This window comes from Syngnathus floridae, chromosome 21 (assembly GCF_059516105.1).
Source record: "Syngnathus floridae isolate MCC-2025c chromosome 21, RoL_Sflo_1.0, whole genome shotgun sequence".
In the NCBI taxonomy this organism is placed as follows: domain Eukaryota; kingdom Metazoa; phylum Chordata; class Actinopteri; order Syngnathiformes; family Syngnathidae; genus Syngnathus; species Syngnathus floridae.
The window spans coordinates 8621350-8638452 of record NC_142433.1 but is presented as its reverse complement, the minus strand read 5'-3'; the positions used below and the strand labels follow the sequence as shown (position 1 = coordinate 8638452).

At 45.6% G+C, this 17103-nt stretch overlaps 1 protein-coding gene across 2 annotated transcripts; it reads left to right on the top strand.

The window, feature by feature from the left end:
* Window positions 1-16700, top strand: pard6gb (par-6 family cell polarity regulator gamma b). 2 transcript variants are annotated; one of them, XM_088365533.1, is made up of 3 exons: window positions 1-361; window positions 2768-2990; window positions 15299-16700. In XM_088365533.1, exons 1-3 carry the CDS (start codon window positions 290-292, stop codon window positions 16342-16344), a joined length of 1341 nt encoding a protein of 446 aa, XP_088221659.1. In that variant the 5' UTR covers window positions 1-289; the 3' UTR covers window positions 16345-16700. The 2 variants fall into 2 exon arrangements, with proteins under 2 accessions (XP_088221659.1, XP_088221660.1); XM_088365534.1 differs by lacking the exon at window positions 1-361 and adding an exon at window positions 392-435.
* Window positions 16701-17103: the final 403 nt, after the last annotated feature.

The following is a 17103-nucleotide window of genomic DNA, read 5'->3' as shown; positions in this document are numbered from 1 at the left end:
CGTCCTTTTTTTAATTTTTTTTTTTTTTTTAAAGCGCTGATGTCATTTCAGAACTTAAACCAAGCCTCCAAAAGTCCACAAGGCGAGTTGCTTTCTGGGTTTTCGGCAGGAAAGTCTTCTTTTCAAAGGCGGAGCCCAGTTTTACTCAGATTTTAAAAGAAGCCTTACGAAAGAGGGAATAATATAAAAAAAAATTACCCGAAGGACTTTGTTGCAATTGTGCGCCCCCTTCTCAGCGGGCACAGTCTTTTTCTCCGCCGCCTGCGTTTGTGTCTTTAAAACTACCAAAATGAACCGAAGTTTTAATCGGTCTCAACCCCTGCGGAACGCGGATCTTAACGCCGTGGAGGTGAAAAGCAAGGTGAGTCAGATGGTGCGTTTAAATGTTTTCTAGAGCCGAAAGACGGCACGGGGACGCGAAAAAATAACATGCACGTATGTGTTTTTGAACGCCTCTCTTTGGGATTTTTATTCGTCGCTTGCTAGATTGTACTCTTTTTACACAATGGTGCTCAGTTTTTGTGGTTTTGAAGTGATTAATCTACAGAGCAATGTGAAGATATGATTCCTAACAACGTTAAAGTATTTCAGCTTGAACGTAATATGTCTAATTTGCTGCACATTGCTGAGTTCAAGTATCTTTGTTGGTTTGCACGCTGGCCGAAAGACTGATCGAACAGATCAATCGTGCAAAGTAAGCAAACGGGTAGAGTTTGGTGGGATCATCGATTTATGCCAGCTAAATCCAACTTTGACAGTTTGTCATTAGAGGGCGGCTGTAGCACAACGGCTGTTCCGCGATACTACCGATATAGCTGGCAAAAAGCATTGTGAGTTTTCTTCAGTAAATTGATATCATAGATGTATCATAGATGTATTTCTTTTCCAATATGACGACCATCACACAACGACCGTATTGTGCTACCACTTTCCAGTGATACTGTCATGTATCGTGATATCACAGTTAACGATAGCAAAATATCTAAGTATTGAGTTTTCATAAATTAAAACTATTTTAAAAGAAGCTTGGGGCCAGTGTCCTTCAATTCACAGATAGCATTAGGTGTAATTTTTGATGAGAGCACAATCAATACCACTGGTATTGTGATACCACTGCTATCGTTGGCCAGTTATTGCGATATTATAGTATTGCAAGTCAGTTCTGTGGATATTTGAATGCATCACCCTTCCGTTTGGACAGCAGGTTTGACGTCTTGTCACCTGGAGCTGACGCACCACACACGATCATGTCTTAGCATTCTTGCTGTTTCTTTGATAAGCCAGCCTATGGAGCAGGAGCTGGTTTCACCCACTCTTATCACAGGCCAGGTGGGATGGGTTTTGGTCGGGGGTGGTGTGTTGGTAGGGTGTTGAGGCAACAACTTTGATTTAAGCACATTTCCAAACACGGTTCTTTGTTACCAGTGGAACCATGCATGCGCATTAGTTTTTTTTAGTGGAGAGGTGGCCATCCCCAAAGTAACTCGCCATATGAGTGGCTGTGTGTTTTTTTTTTCCCAGTAACTGATACAAGGACAATCAATATATTGGTAAGGAAGCAATCTACAATACAGCATGACGTTTACATCACTGAAGAAAATTCACAATCCCATTTTCTGGAGGTGTTGCTGGCCCTTAGCTCAAATAAGCGTGACGTTTCTTTAAACCAGGGGTGGGCAATCCCGATCCTGGAGGGCCTGAATCAAATGGTCAGATAATTAGCAAGGTCCGCAGAAGCTGGTGAACAACTCTGATCATTTGAAACCAAGATTGCCCAACCCTGCTTTAAACAGTATTTCTAACATAGATAAATGACAGTGACACGTCCGACTGTCTTTTCTTAAAGCTATATTGGCAAGAACACATTGGCGGACCATCTCGAGAGCTACATAACTGAAACAATATCATTGCAAAACTATTCAGACAATACAAAATAGAATCGGGACACAATAATTGTGCAAACTCATCCGAGATATTTTTTTTTGCGCGTGTTTGACTTGACTTCCTTCCACCCAGTGTGGATTCCTCCGTGCAAACTGTAAGGTAACAAGGAAGCCGCTTGACAAACTGGTTTGTTGAAGGGGGAAAAAGGCAATCTCTGAAGCCTGCTGGGGATTAACGTGCCCGAACATGACGTGATAAATACGAAAGTGAAGGATCCGTCACTCGCCGTCCTAGATTTGCACTTGTTTAAGGCTACCAAGGCTGGAATGTGATGGACTGAAATTGTTTGTTAAAAACAAAACGGTTTGTCATATTGTGAGTGTTCATGAGTTATATACACGAGCATATCACACATACGACAATGATAATAATGGTGATGATTAGTTGCATGGATATCAGGGATGGGTTTTTGAATTAATCAATGATTGTGTAATTGTCATATCAAAGCACTCCTCTTTAGTTCTTTTAATGTTAGCTTGCTCCTGTGGGTACTTTTGATTTCTCGAGGCGTGCCTTTGTGCCTCAACGTGGCATCTCTCGTCTAGGCTCTGAGGCCTATGCGTCACCCGGCCAAAACCTTCAATTGTGGCTTCCGTGTGAGCCATAGGTCAAAATGAAGCAACTCAAAAAAAATACTCTTCACAAATACACTTGAGGAGCAAGTTAGCTAAGTGAAATGGTAGATTTGCATTTGGCTAGCTTAGTATAAAATAACTTCAAAATTAAAACTTTAAGAAATGGCATGTTCACATCAAAGTAGAGCTCCACTGCAGAATCACGTGAGCGCCAAGTTTTTGAAAACATTGTCTTTCCAACTTTCCAGTACGGTGCCGAATTCCGCCGCTTCTCAGTGGACCGTCTCAAACCGGGGAAGTTTGAAGAGTTCTACAAGCTCATTCTGCACATCCACCGCATCACCAACACAGAGGTGATGATTGGCTACGCCGACGTGCACGGAGACCTGCTGCCTATCAACAATGATGACAACTTCTGCAAAGCCGTGTCCACCGCGCACCCCCTGCTCAGGATTTTCATACAGAGACAAGGTAAGGCAACAACAGAAACCGTCAACTGTGTGTCAAGAAAATTTTCATAAGATGTTTTGCCATGGTAAGTCCTAGCTCTAGCATGGCCTATATATATATATATATATATATATATATATATATATATATATATATATGTCCTCTGGTAGAGGACCCGAGCTTGAAGGGAAAAAGAGACCACCCACGGGGGGTGAGGAAAAGTTTTTTTTTTTTTTTTTATATATATATATATATATATATATATATATATATATATATATATATATATATATATATATATCCTGATCCAGAAGGATCCTTCAAAGGGTACAGTCCCATCCAACTACCGGCCAATCACCTGCCTCTCCACAACATGGAAGCTGATGTCGGGCATAATATCAGATAAGATCAGCGGGCACATGGATCAATACATGAGCACTGCTCAGAAAGGGATTGGTAAAAATACCAGAGGAGCAAAACATCAACTCCTGGTGGATAGAACAGTCACCCAAGACTGCAGAACCAGATGTACCAACCTGAGCACTGCCTGGATTGATTACAAGAAAGCATATGACTCAATGCCACATACTTGGATCACTGAATGCTTGAGGCTGTACAACATCAATGGGACTCTGAGAACCTTCATCGCCAACTCGATGAAACCGTGGAAAACCACACTTGAAGCCAATGGCAAGCCACTTGCACACGTGACCATCAAATGTGGTATATACCAAGGAGACGCTCTGTCCCCAATGCTGTTCTGTATAGGACTGAACCCCCTCAGCCAAATAATGAACAAGACGGGCTATGGATACCAACTCAGGAATGGGGCCACCATCACCCACCTCCTCTACATGGATGACATAAAGCTACGCTAAGAACGAGCGGGACATTGACTCCCTGATCCACACTACCAGGATCTACAGCTCTGACATCGGAATGTCATTCGGACTTGAGAAATGTGGCCGCATGGTGACTAAAAGAGGAAAGGTAATCCACACAGAGGGGGTCTCACTCCCAGAAGGAACAATAGCAGACATTGAGGACAGCTACAAATATCTTGGAATTCTACAGGCAAATGGCAACCTTGACGAGGAAACAAGGAAAGCAGCCACAGCCAAATACCTCCATCGAGTAAGGCAAGTCCTAAGAAGTCAGCTCAACGGCAAGAACAAGTCCCTAGCCATTAACAGCTACGCCCTACCAGTAATCAGATACCCTGCAGGAATCATACGGTGGCCAAAGGAAGATATACAGACCACAGATATCAAGACACGGAAGGTCCTAACCATGCACGGAGGGTTCCATCCCAAGTCCAGCACCCTGAGACTGTACACTAGCCGTAAAGAAGGAGGCCGAGGACTAGCGAGCGTGAGAGCCACTATCCAAGATGAAACATCCAAGATCCATAAGTACATCAGGGATAAGGCCCCAACGGATCACGTGCTCAGTGAATGTCTCAGACAATGGGCATCAAGGGAAGATGAGGTGCTGGAGGGACCATCATGGGAAGACAAGCCCCTACATGGGATGTACCACCGAAACATAGCTGAAGTGGCTGATATCCAGAAATCCTACCAATGGCTAGAAAGAGCTGGTCTGAAGGACAGCACAGAGGCACTGATCCTGGCTGCACAAGAACAGGCCTTGACCACCAGAGCAATAGAGGCCCAAATCTACCACAGCAGACAAGACCCCAGGTGTAGATTGTGCAAAGAAGGTCCTGAGACAATCCAGCACATAACTGCAGGGTGTAAGATGCTGGCAGGTAAAGCATACATGAAACGCCATAACCAAGTAGCTGGAATAGTGTACAGGAACATCTGTGCAGAGTATGGACTGGAAGTCCCAAGATCCAAGTGGGAAACACCTCCAAAGGTGGTAGAGAATGACCAAGCCAAGATCCTCTGGGACTTCCAGATCCAGACAGACAGAATGGTAATGGCGAACCAACCGGACATTGTGGTGGTGGACAAAGAGCAGAGGAAAGCCGTTGTGGTTGACATAGCCATCCCAAATGATGGTAACATTAGGAAAAAGGAACATGAGACACTTGAGAAATATCAAGGGCTCAGAGAAGAGCTGGAGAAGACCTGGAGAGTTAAGACTTCAGTGGTACCTGTGGTCATTGGAGCACTAGGGGCAGTAACCCCCAAACTGGAGGAGTGGCTGAAACAGATCCCAGGAAAAACATCTGACATCTCGGTCCAGAAAAGTGCAGTACTAGGAACAGCAAAGATACTGCGTAGAACCCTCAAGCTCCCAGGCCTCTGGTAGAGGACCCGAGCTTGAAGGGAAAAAGAGACCACCCACGGGGGGTGAGGAAAAGTTTTATATATATATATATATATATATATATATATATATATATATATATATATATATATATATATATATATATATATATATATATATCTGTGTGAAATGCATCTTGGCTGGTGACAGCAGCAATGGAGCGGTTTAGTTTCCCTTTGCAACATTTCCTAATCCAATTACATCGGGCCTTTTTGTTTACCTCCTGTCAGGCTTTGTGTGTGCCGCTGTGTTTAATGCCCTCTGATTGGCTGGATGTTTCTGTCTGCCCGCTTAAGCCCTCTCGGTCTTATCCAAAGGAAGGACACGCACATGCATATATACACACACACACACACACACACACACACACACACACACACACACACACACACACACACACACACACACACACACACACACACACACAGGCCATAGAAATCAGGTCATTGAGCAAAGCTCGTATCCTGGCAGACCAGACATTACTGGGAGACAAAAGATGGGAGTGAAAAGAGCGACTCCCTCCATTTGTGTGTGCCTGTGCCTGTAGCAAGACGACACCCCGTCAGCCCGAGTGGGAGCTACTCGTCGTCTTATTTCCGCCCGTTGCTTCCCACTTAAAAACAACTTTGGAGTAGCGGCCCGTGACCTCACCTGCCAATGAGTATGCAAATGAGGTCTGATATGCAATTGTGCCTCATTAATATTCATGTGCACTATTAGTCAGAGGTTTGGACATACACATGTTCTCACGCTATTGAATGAGAAATTGTCCTAAGCTTTGAGTGTAAGTAACTTAAGAGTTGCCAACTTTGTTGTTGGTCTGCATGACAAACGGTGCCAACTGGGACACGGCGGCATGCGAGAAGGCTGCCTACCTGTCTGCCTACGTTTGTTTATTTTGAGCCAACACAGACAGGAAACCAATCTAACCCAGATCCGCTCGTCACCAGTCACTCTTGCCCGTTGCAGTACAGGGAAGACCAAAAAAAAAAAAAAAATGCCACTCCAGTTTTCCCACTAGAAGTGCTTCTGCATTGCAGCCAACAGTCTTGTCTTTCTGAGGCTCACACACCTGACCTCATTAGAATCAGAAAGAAGAAATTGAATACCTCATACGTGGTCCGGACACATTCGGGTCAGCCTTCATCTTAAGATCAATTGGACAATTCTATGCTTCCAGTTCTTATTCGTCAAAGTTCTTGGGATAGCAATCAGGTAGCAAGATCTGCATGATGATGACAAAAATCTCTCTGGTTTCTTTCATATGCTTCCTTGTTTTGCCCACGAATCCCGATCACGTATATATTCTGATGATCTGTGATGACATCTGCTAATTTCAATAGCGAGAAAAAAAGTCATTGGCTCAGAATACCTTAAGAGCATTAGCTTGGCGGCACACCCATGTTTTTGTCCAATCAAAACAGCCCCGCTTGTTTTGCAAGCTCTGCTGAGTGTCGGGGAAGTGCACGCTTGAGCTCAGACTAAACTTTCAACAAAAGGGAAGAGACGGGAAGGCTGAACGTTGACGCCAACGGAGCGGCAAGGCCAAGGACAATCACTAAAACAGATTAAAAAAAATAAGAGCGACATGCCGAGAGGAAGCGCGAGATGTTTTTGCAGCCTCCCTCCATCTTTGCTTTCATGACAGAGTACAAATGTTTTTTGTTTTTGTTTTTGATAGTTTCCTTTCTGAAGAACTAAAAAAGCGCAGGTAGACATCCAATTTCCTCTGGGCAGGATTGTAAGCTTACTTGTCTTGGAAGCAGCTTGTTTTTGTTCAATCCATTCTCATTGTATTATCTTGCTGGAGGCGCTGGCCGCAAATGTTAGCTTGTTCTTTGGTGTGCGGCGGACGCGGCCAACTGGCGTACATTTGGCTGGCCTCTGCTTTCTGCCAAAGGGCTCGCACACGCCGGATGTCAACACGCAAGTGCGAGATCACGCCGGCCCAGGTTTGAAAAGCCTCCATGGATACCAGCCGCCCCCGCCGCACATTCTGCTTCGGTGAAGTTCAAAATGAATCTGTCAAACTCTTGTTTCTATGGCTCTTTTGAATATTGGAAGGCTTCCAGTAGTTGATTAACTGGCATGCCTGCCATACCGACGAGAGCGATGGCCGTCCTTCCTCATAACAGCCGTGAGAAGGCACCCGTTGACTCTTGATCCTGATGATTATCTTGATCCTGATCTGATGAGTTTGTGGCAGTCCCATTTGTTTGACATTGCTTCTTTTTCTATTTATAATCCAGTTCAAGGTAGTCCAGGTACTGAACGATCACACTGTAGTCCCATTCAAAGCCGCACATATACTACGTAGATTTGGACAGGTCAAGTCGAGGGCCCCCTCCCTCAACGGGTTGTCTGCCTTAAGAGACAGACACCAGAGCTTAAGCACGAGCCCATTGCCCAAGCCCACATCTGCAGACAGTCTGCAGTGGAAGCATAAAGCATGTTATTTCTGGCTCTTAGCGCTCATCAAATTGGTGGCCCGGGGACTTTGAAGCGCAAGCCGGCGGCACAGGAACCACGGCCACCTCTAGGAAGGCTTCAACGTCTGTCAGGAACGCAGCTGGGTGCGCACGTGGCTGGCGAATCAGTCCAGGTCCCCGCTAAGAAGGAAACCTCTCTTCGCCAAGAAGTAAAAAAGCAGTGTGGTGTCTTCGCACGATGCCTCTCCCAAGTACACTACGGTGGGGAGCCACCTCGCTCTTAGGGTTGAAATTCCACCGTGACCCGTCTTGCAAATCAACAAGCCAACATTAAAAGTTTTTGATAATTGGTGAGCTGCAGCCCGTCACGGCCCCCGCTGGCTCTTTTTAATGAAACTCACAAGGTTTGTGGTGTTTGGCAAACCCGCCTTGGTGTTTGTGTATCCTCCGGGCTTTTCATTTTACTTTACGACCAGGCTTTGAACCATGACCCCATCCACCATTTGATTCTGCCTCCTCCCCCTCTGGGAAATTTCCAGACATTGTTGGGCGGGGTGAAGGTTTTTGTTTTGGGGTTGCTTCAATTAGTTGTTGTCCCTTAAGGGACAAACAAACAACTTCCTGAGTTAGTGTCGGTCTTGAAAAGGTACAAGGACAAAAAGCTGTGACCTCTTGCTATTCTTGGAATAGCAAAGCATGTGATGTGTGATAGATTCCTGACATGTGTGTGTGGTGACATGTTTTAATTTGGACAAACGCACCAAACCGTCTGTTTCCCCTCATTCTGGATGAGTGGCACAGAGACTGAATGGTGGACCTGATTCTTTTGCTGCCTTTTGGGGTTAGGGCCAAACTCATAACGGAGACGCCACAATGCCTGTGTGTTAAGGCTATTACGGATTGGAGACGTAGCCCGCCCTGATGTTGGGGTCCATTGAGTTTCTTCTATGTCCTCATGGCTTGGTTACTGCATGCAATATCCTGCTATCGGGGACGGGGCTACTTTCACGGAACTGTTGTCCAGATTTAGGAAAAAAAAAAAAATCCTATTTCTCCAGAGTGAAATTTGAGGTACTGATTCCAGGAGTAGTCCCGAGATCGACTTTAGACCACGATCATGGTTGAATCAAGCACAAGTGAGGGCGGGAAGGAAGACTGCTGAGCTACGAGTGGCGTCTGCGAGTTGCCGGTTTGCGCTCACTGTGGCTCCTGCTTAATTACAGCTCAGCTGCAAGCAGGCTAGGCCTGGCACGCTGTGACCGTGCAGCTGAAATCCCGCTCAACCACAGAAGCAGAACTTCCAGATTTGGCTGTGTCTCAGAAGAATAGGCATTCAAATCTTGTGTCTTGTGAAAAAGCATTTCAAGTCTTGACAATCCTCTCAGCGCTGTGTCAGCCCGCATCCCAAAAACGTGAACTCGCTCACTGATATTTTGGGACATCGTAATTACAAAGTGGCTTTGCTGGTTAATTAAAAGGGGGTTCTTGCGAAGTTTGCTTCCTGTACATTCTATCCCGCACGCTCCTTTCAAGCACGTGAGCTCACTTAGGCCGCCTCAGCACTTCAGGGTGGAAAGGAAGGAAAACGAGCTAGTGTGGGGAGAAAAACAATAGACACATGACGACGGTGTGGAAGTCCTCTGGCTGACATGTTTGTAGGCAGGCCGAGTGAATGAGGTAAGCCAATGCAGTCAGGGAGGGGGGAAGCAGGAAGAAGCCGAGGATATGTGTCAGCACGCGCAGGAAGTTTTCTTTGCTGTAATCATTGGGCTCAGGTGTGGGAGGAGGATTGAGAACGGCCAATTTGGGGAATCACTGAGTGTAGTACTCAATTGGGGCTAGAAAGGGGACCTCAGAGGCACCGCTGAGTCCAGTATAGGTTGTCCCTATGCCTCTGAGCCCAAAAAAACGCATCTTTCCTATCTCAGGCGGCAGTTTGACTCGTTCACACAGCTCACATTGAGTCAACTACAAACATGAAGGAAGGAATGGTGTGGCAACAATGAAAACCTTTTTTTGGATCAATAAGAACATGACAACCCTCTTTGAACTTTCAATAACAATATTTTCCCTGGTGGCACACAAATCAAATTGCAATGTGTACGTATTTGTTTAATTCCTCTTTTCAGTAGTGAATGCGCTAAACATCTCCAGATGTGGCCGCGTGACATTTGACAATTGAGAAAGCCGTGCCATAGGTTTTGTTTCATCGCAAGAAAAGAAAGATACCATCGTATTGATCCCGCATTAGCCTTGAAATGGTCCCTCACTCACACTATTTGCCCAAGGAAATGAGTCGTTTGTCGATTTGTCCCTGCCGAGCTTCTCTCTTTGGCCAGATGGACCTCGCAACCTTTTACATTCCTGCTAGCACAGGCACTGACAAATCCCGTTTGTCTGCTCGTTGTCTGTCGTCCGTCAGCCGGCCCGTAAGAAAGATTAGAAAGTGACTCCTGGAGGATGAGCCACACGGGTTCCCAACTCTGCGCATCCCTGGCATATTTAGAAGATATCGAGACGTAGAGCTCAAGAGGGGGAGCGGTTCAGTCGTGCGTTTTTTTCCCGTTCAGCCTCTCCCGCCAACAACACCGCCGCATCGTGTGTTTTATTCCTGCTATCTCTCGTCATGGCAACTGGGTCAACCACGGATACATTATCGTTCATGAACTACCGTAATTTTCGGACTATAAGTCGCTCCGGAGTATAAGTCGCACCAGCCATAAATTGGCCCAAAAAGTGAAAAAAAAACATATATAAGTCGCTCCGGAATATAAGTCGCATTTTGGGGGCCAATTTATTTGACAAAATCCCACACCAAGAACAGTCATGAACGAGCAACAACAGGCTAAACGATAGCAACAACAGGTATGCTAACGTGACAAACACAAACAAAGAGCTGAGAACGGGCCTGACGTAACCTATAGAGTTATTAAAGACAACTATTACATAAATAACATGTTTATAAAACCATCTGTGGCACTCCAATTCATTAAATCCATCGATCGTTCGATACAATAGCAACAACAGGCTATACGATAGGTATGCTAACGTGACAAACACAAACGAAGAGCTGAGAATGGGCCTGACGTAACATATAGAGTTATTAAAGAGAACTATTACATAAATAACACATTTATAAACCATCGGTGTCACTCCAATTCATTAAATCCATCGATCGTTCTTTGTCAACAATGGGTGCGCGCAGCTGACGGCGCTTGCAATTCAAAATATTCTACAGGCCCTTATAACGATATATTTCAAATAACTATTATATAAGCAATATTATCAAACCATCTGTGCACTTTAAATCATTAAATCCATCGATCAAATTCCTCGTCCTTTGTCAACAACGCCGCGCGTGCGTCCTGACGTCAGCCTCGTCGTTATTCCACAGATCTACTATATAACTATATTGTAGCGTTAACAAAGTACAAGGAAAGATGTGGGTTTGGTAAACGGCTCTTTATTTAACAAAACAAACTTCCAAGCGTGTGGTGGCGTGGACTTCCAGCCACCGATGTGGAAGAGAGCTCCATACAATAGGACCGGGCGTGCGCAAAAGCCATGTCCGAGCCCCATGTACCGTCCGCGGACAGCCACCCGGCCGAGCGCCGGCCCCCGACTTCGATCCACGGAGGTGAACGAGAGCTCAGTAGAGTAGGACCGTCGTCCGTAAAAGCCATAATAGTTTTTCAAACCTTCTATGTCACTCTAAATCCTTAATTCCTTCAATCTCTGCATCCTCCGTGTCACTTAGAAACAAAGCCGCTAATGATGCCGGTAGTACGTACGTGGGTACGTTTGTCCTTTATGTAAACAACCGCCGCGCCGCGCCACTGAGGTCACTTGAAATTTAAATTACAGTAATGCTTTGGTACATCACGGTTCTCTAAACTTTCTTTCTGCTGCTCGATTACTGTTTTCGGCTGCATATTTTACAACTTGAAGTTTTTTACCTACAAAATATGAGTTTCTTTTTGGTGCCATTTTCCTTAAGCCCTTCCCATTTAGAGCGCCCTCATCCAGTTTCGTCTGAAAATATATATATTTTTTTTCAGATGTATTATTTTTTGTTTTGTTTATTTGGTTGTTTCGTCAAAGTCTGCTTTATTGTCGATTTCTTCATATGTCAAGACACACAAAGAGATGGAAATTACGTCTCCACTATCCCACGGTGACAAGACATAGTACACAATATGCATACACGTAAACAACACAAAAAAAAACCAATAAGGCACAAACAATGAATAAATAAGAGTGATGAATAAATAATAAATAAACAAATAACATAATAAATATAAGAGGAGCAAAATGGAGCAAGTGTGCATACAGCAGACAGTGGACTTGGATATGGCGCTTTAAAGTGTTAATTGCTTTATTTGATTTTTTCTCTATTTTTATGTTTTCAATATGTACAAGATAAAGATATGTATAAAAGCATATGAAGTGATCAACTATACTAAAAATAACATGTGAAGTGGTCAACTATACTTGTAAGTAAGTGGTGTTAATGATCAAGTAAAATTTTGTTAAAAAACCCCATTTAAGTCGCTCCTGAGTATAAGTCGCCCCCCCCACCCAAACTATGAAAAAAACGCGATTTATAGTCCGAAAATTACGGTAATCAGACGCTGCGGCATGTTTCACGCTGGCTGTAGTTGAATAAAAAACAGCCCTTTCTCCCCAGTGAGAGATATTTGATCATGTCATGGAGGTTGTTCCCGTTGAAAGGTGGAAGGAATGCTCCTGCGTTGACGTCCATTGTGGCTGCTACTCAATTTCCCTTGAAAAGTGCCCCAGTCTTGATCTTAATCTCTGTTGGCCCACGTGATGTCGCCGCGTATTAACTACTCGTCGCTGCCGTTGAAGGGGGTACGAGCCCTACAGAGAAGGCTAAACGTGAAACGCCTTTCTGAGGTATCCTCGTTTTAAGTCATCCCAGATGTGCCAATGCTGGGGTGCCTGCGAAGGGGGAGGGAAGCAGCTCGGCCGCTTGGCCTCCATACGTGCAAAGATGATCGAGAGAGAAAACCTGTTTGGCCTCATTCTCCTGCCCTGATTCACTGACAAATCCACTCTGCCACAAAACAAGCGCACAAATTCACTTGATGGCTAGACTTAAAATGTCAAGACAGCAGCAGCAACACAGTTGGGACTCTGCTTGAGTCCAACCTTTGCTAGCTTCTGGAACGTGTGTGCCACTTCCTGTGTCAAATTTCATCTGCAATCTGACCTCAATGGGACCTGTTTGCCTTTTGCAGTTTGGAGCACTCAGGTGTGCATTTCCAAATAACCTCACATTCCTTTGGTGTTTTTGTGTTCTCCGAGAGACACACTTTTGCCGCAACCGCACTCGAGCTTTCTTGTCTTTGGCACTGATGCATTTGGGTTGCTTTTGGGTTGCTTTCTCCAGCTCCTCCAATATTTTCCATCCAGGCAAGAATGTCAAATATGTTTGCCTGTTTCAAGTTCTTTTCGCTCTGGCTGAGCCGCTTTTTTTTTTTTTTTTTTTTTTTCACTCGATGTACCTTGGAAGCGATCTCAACGCTAAACACTCGCTCGAGTCTTCCCGGGATGTCTCCGACATGAACTCCATGCCTGTTTTTTTTTGTTTTTTTAGTCATCCGCTAGGCGGGTGGTGTGTGTGTGTGTGTGTGTGTGTGTGTGCGTGCGTGCGTGCATGTGTGTGCGCGCGCGCGTGTGTGTGTGCGCACGCGCTTGAATGTTTCGTGGGCAAAAGAAAAGGAATGTGTCTATTTGGCTGCTTGTTCCCAGTGCTCACAGTTGCATTTTAAAATACGTGCCTCAGATGCAGAGAAGCCCATTTAGCCGCCACCACTACTGTTCTGTGTGTCACTTTGGATCTGGCGCCTTGAAAAGCAACCTCTTCCAGGTGTGTTTGGGATTCATGTGTGGAGTTTGGGGCAAGGAATGAAGGCCACCACCACAGAATTGAGTGACCTCATGCTCACACTATTCACTCGTCGCCCTATGTGGAGCCCGTCCCCTCCTTTTCCAGCGATTATGGGCTCTTCTGTCACTCAGTAATTTGTCACGCCATCATGAGGGAGGGAGGGAGGGAGGGATGGAAGGGGGCGGGGTGTCCGAGGTGTTGCTGGGGCACAGGAATGTGAATGAATGGGCTGTGGGTCGGAATAGTCTGGACAGTATGCTAGTCCTTGCTCGTTACGATGAGACGTCTCAACTCCATACGCCAGCATGTGCGCTTGAGATCGTGGATGACATCGTTGTGCATGGAAAAGTAGCATGAGTATCTGAGTTTTTCAAAAGCTGATAATGATTATTTAATAGAATTGATGGGATTGGATGGCGATGAGTGACAGGCCAAGTCACTTTCTGTTTAAAGGCACATCAGTATTGATGCTGTTGCATCAATACCAGTAGGTAGCAATAATCCATGTTAAAGTGGATGCCTTCATAGATGACATTTTCGACAACATTCTTGGGGTGAGGTCACATGCTCACATGAACCTTGCACCTTTCACCTTGCGTGGTGTTGCAGGCAGGTCGACTCAAATGTATGAGAAACGTTTTTCGGGTTGTTGGAGCGTCTGAAACTTTGGCACCCATCAGACAATGTACATCTTCACAGTGGGGCAGATGGCAATGAGAGCAATAACGCGACGAGTCGAAACGCGTTGCAAGGGGGAAAACGAGTTCAGTGATGCCCCTTGAGGTGGAAAAGCACATGAATGGACTTGTTGAGAAAAGCTCAGCCTTGCTATCTAATCTCAACTCCTGAGACAGACACGAAATGCGGACGTCTCCGATTTGAGACATGATGACTTGCTACGTGGGGGACGACACCTGCTTTATTTGTGGAATGACTCATCTTTTTTTTAGCCCTGTTTTCAAAAAAGTGCACAGAAGGAAGGAAGAGTGGAGCCAACTGGCTTCTGAACCTTTTCCAGCCTCAAAGGAGCGCTTCCGAGCAAGCTTCCTGTGAAATATTGACTCATCGTTTAGAGAGCCCCTATTCCTTTGTGGGGTGTTCGGACTGTGCACGTTTCAGTTCAGCACAGTTTGGAATGTTCACCCTGATCTGTTTCATGAGCAGGGCGGTCTATGTTTCCAACCAGCTTAGGTCCTGCTTAGCTTGGAATGCCAAATCCCTGTCTTTTCAGTCCAGTCTGACAGGCTTCCATCTTCCTGTTCAAATTGTGAACAACAGCGAGCTCAAAGGGGGTGATCCGCGATTTCGGTTACCTCCTTAACAAGCAGCGACGGTAGAAGCTGGTGGAAAAAGGCTTGAGTCATTGCAGAGCTGCCTGAAAGGACTCTCTCTTGATGCACAGCATATCCAGGAACACTGCACACTCAGCTATTCTGCACACGGCCTCCCATTAGTAAACAGGCATGACTACAATCACCATGTCATTTTTAACTTGTAGTTCAGAACCCTCTTGAAAATGAAGCTCTTGAGTTTTTTTAGAGCCTCCGTAATAAGAGCTGGTGCAATATGTGTAAATGATTAGCGGGACTCTCCGAGGAAAGATCCTTGGTAGTACATCTGTGTGCGATTTGGAACAGGAGGTTGCATTTAAAAGTGGAGTTCCTTCTCATAAGTTTTTTTTGTCATTGCAGAAGAGATGGACTGCACTAACTTTAGCAACAACACCATCACTCGCAAGAAGAAGACTGTAGTGGCTCTACGCAACAACGACATCAACCGAAAGAGGGCACAAATCCGCATCGGCATGCCACAGGATTTCCGGCCCGTCTCTTCCATTATCGACGTGGACATCCTGCCGGAATCGCACCGCCGCGTTCGACTTTATCGCCACGGCTCGGAGAAGCCCTTGGGATTCTACATCCGAGACGGCACTAGCGTGCGCGTGACGCCTCACGGCTTGGAAAAGGTGCCGGGGATCTTCATATCCCGACTCGTTCCCGGCGGGCTGGCCGAGAGCACGGGTCTGTTAGCGGTCAACGACGAAGTCCTGGAGGTGAACGGGATCGAGGTGAGCTGGAAGTCGCTGGACCAGGTAACGGATATGATGATTGCCAACAGCCACAACCTGATCGTCACCGTCAAGCCCGTCAACCAGCGCAACAATGTGGTGCGGAGCAGCCGCATCTCCGGCAGCTCGGGCCAGTCGTCAGACAGCAGCGGTTCCACCGGGTACCCTGCTCTGTCCGTGCCCCTGCCCTCTGGCGCTCAGGGCTACCAGGATGAGTTGGAAAGCGACGACGAGACCGACATTGTCATTGAGAGCAGCCTAAAGCGGCCGTCCCAGAGGTCCAACGCCTCTTCGACGCCCGGCGCGTATCGCTCGCAGCACCGGCATACACTGACTGCAGTGGCCTCGGGTCCCACAGTGACGCCTCCGTCACGCCCCCTATCGGTCGTATCCACCGCTTCCTTTCACTCCCAGACGAGCCTCAACGGGGGGTCGTACCACCAGCACCAGCCGCAGCAGCATCAGAGCAGCCTGAGTTACCAGCTCCTCAGAGACCTCCACCACAATCAGCCCAGCTCTCAGCCACCCTATCACAGTAGCAACCCGGCGCTCCGTCACAGCAACGGGAGCCTGCACAAAATTCTCAGCTCGCTGAAAACGGACCCACGACACAGCCTGGCCCTGCCAAGGGGAGGGGTGGAGGAGGATGGCACCGTCATCACGCTATAATAGCAGCAAATATCAATATGGATCATAGTCACAGACTTTTGCTATCCTCCATAGCCCTACCCCCACCTCGATGATTACAGGAAGCCAAGGATCACAGAATTCTCTGGTACTGCACCTTGGATTGTTTTTTTTAATGTATGTATGTAATATGCATCAGAACAAATGATGTCTTTTTTATAAATACAAAGTGACCACTTTTATCTCCATTCTTTTCATTCTTAATACTGGGACCAAACTAGGGGTTTGTCTGTTGTGTGTTTTGAAAGAGTAAATCTATATATCCTGTATGCTTTTTAATTGACATTTGTGATGAAATTCTTGTATCTGTTTCAATAAATTATTCTTCATTTTCACAATCTGTTGACTGTTTTCATGTAACCAATACGATAAAGACAGGGTCCTGATAGCTGTTTACGATCGTCCAATTTTCTATTTTGAACTGTTCTTTTAGTCAGACAAGGAAAGTTTTTGCCTACTTTACGTGTTCAAATCATGTACAAATCATGGCACGTAAACCTGTTAAATACAGTGTTGCAAAAATTTAAGGGGCAAATAAAAAAAATGGTAAAAATGTATCAGTATCAATTGTTTAATTACAATTACCCAACAATTAAAGGCCCAGAGACACCGGTATGTGTATAAATCAGTTTTCGTTAGCTTATGGGCTTATAAATATAAATTGACGATCGAAACAACGAAAAGGAAGCTGTTGCTCTGAAAAATATAATTTAAATTTGCTGCGCAGACGAGTTTGACTGC

Coding starts and splice junctions, on each gene's coding strand:
- pard6gb (XM_088365533.1), top strand. CDS start 290: ATGAACCGAAGTTTTAATCGGTCTCAACCCCTGCGGAACGCGGATCTT. Junction 362..2,767: donor CCGTGGAGGTGAAAAGCAAG/GTGAGTCAGATG, acceptor CCAACTTTCCAG/TACGGTGCCGAATTCCGCCG. Junction 2,991..15,298: donor GATTTTCATACAGAGACAAG/GTAAGGCAACAA, acceptor TTGTCATTGCAG/AAGAGATGGACTGCACTAAC.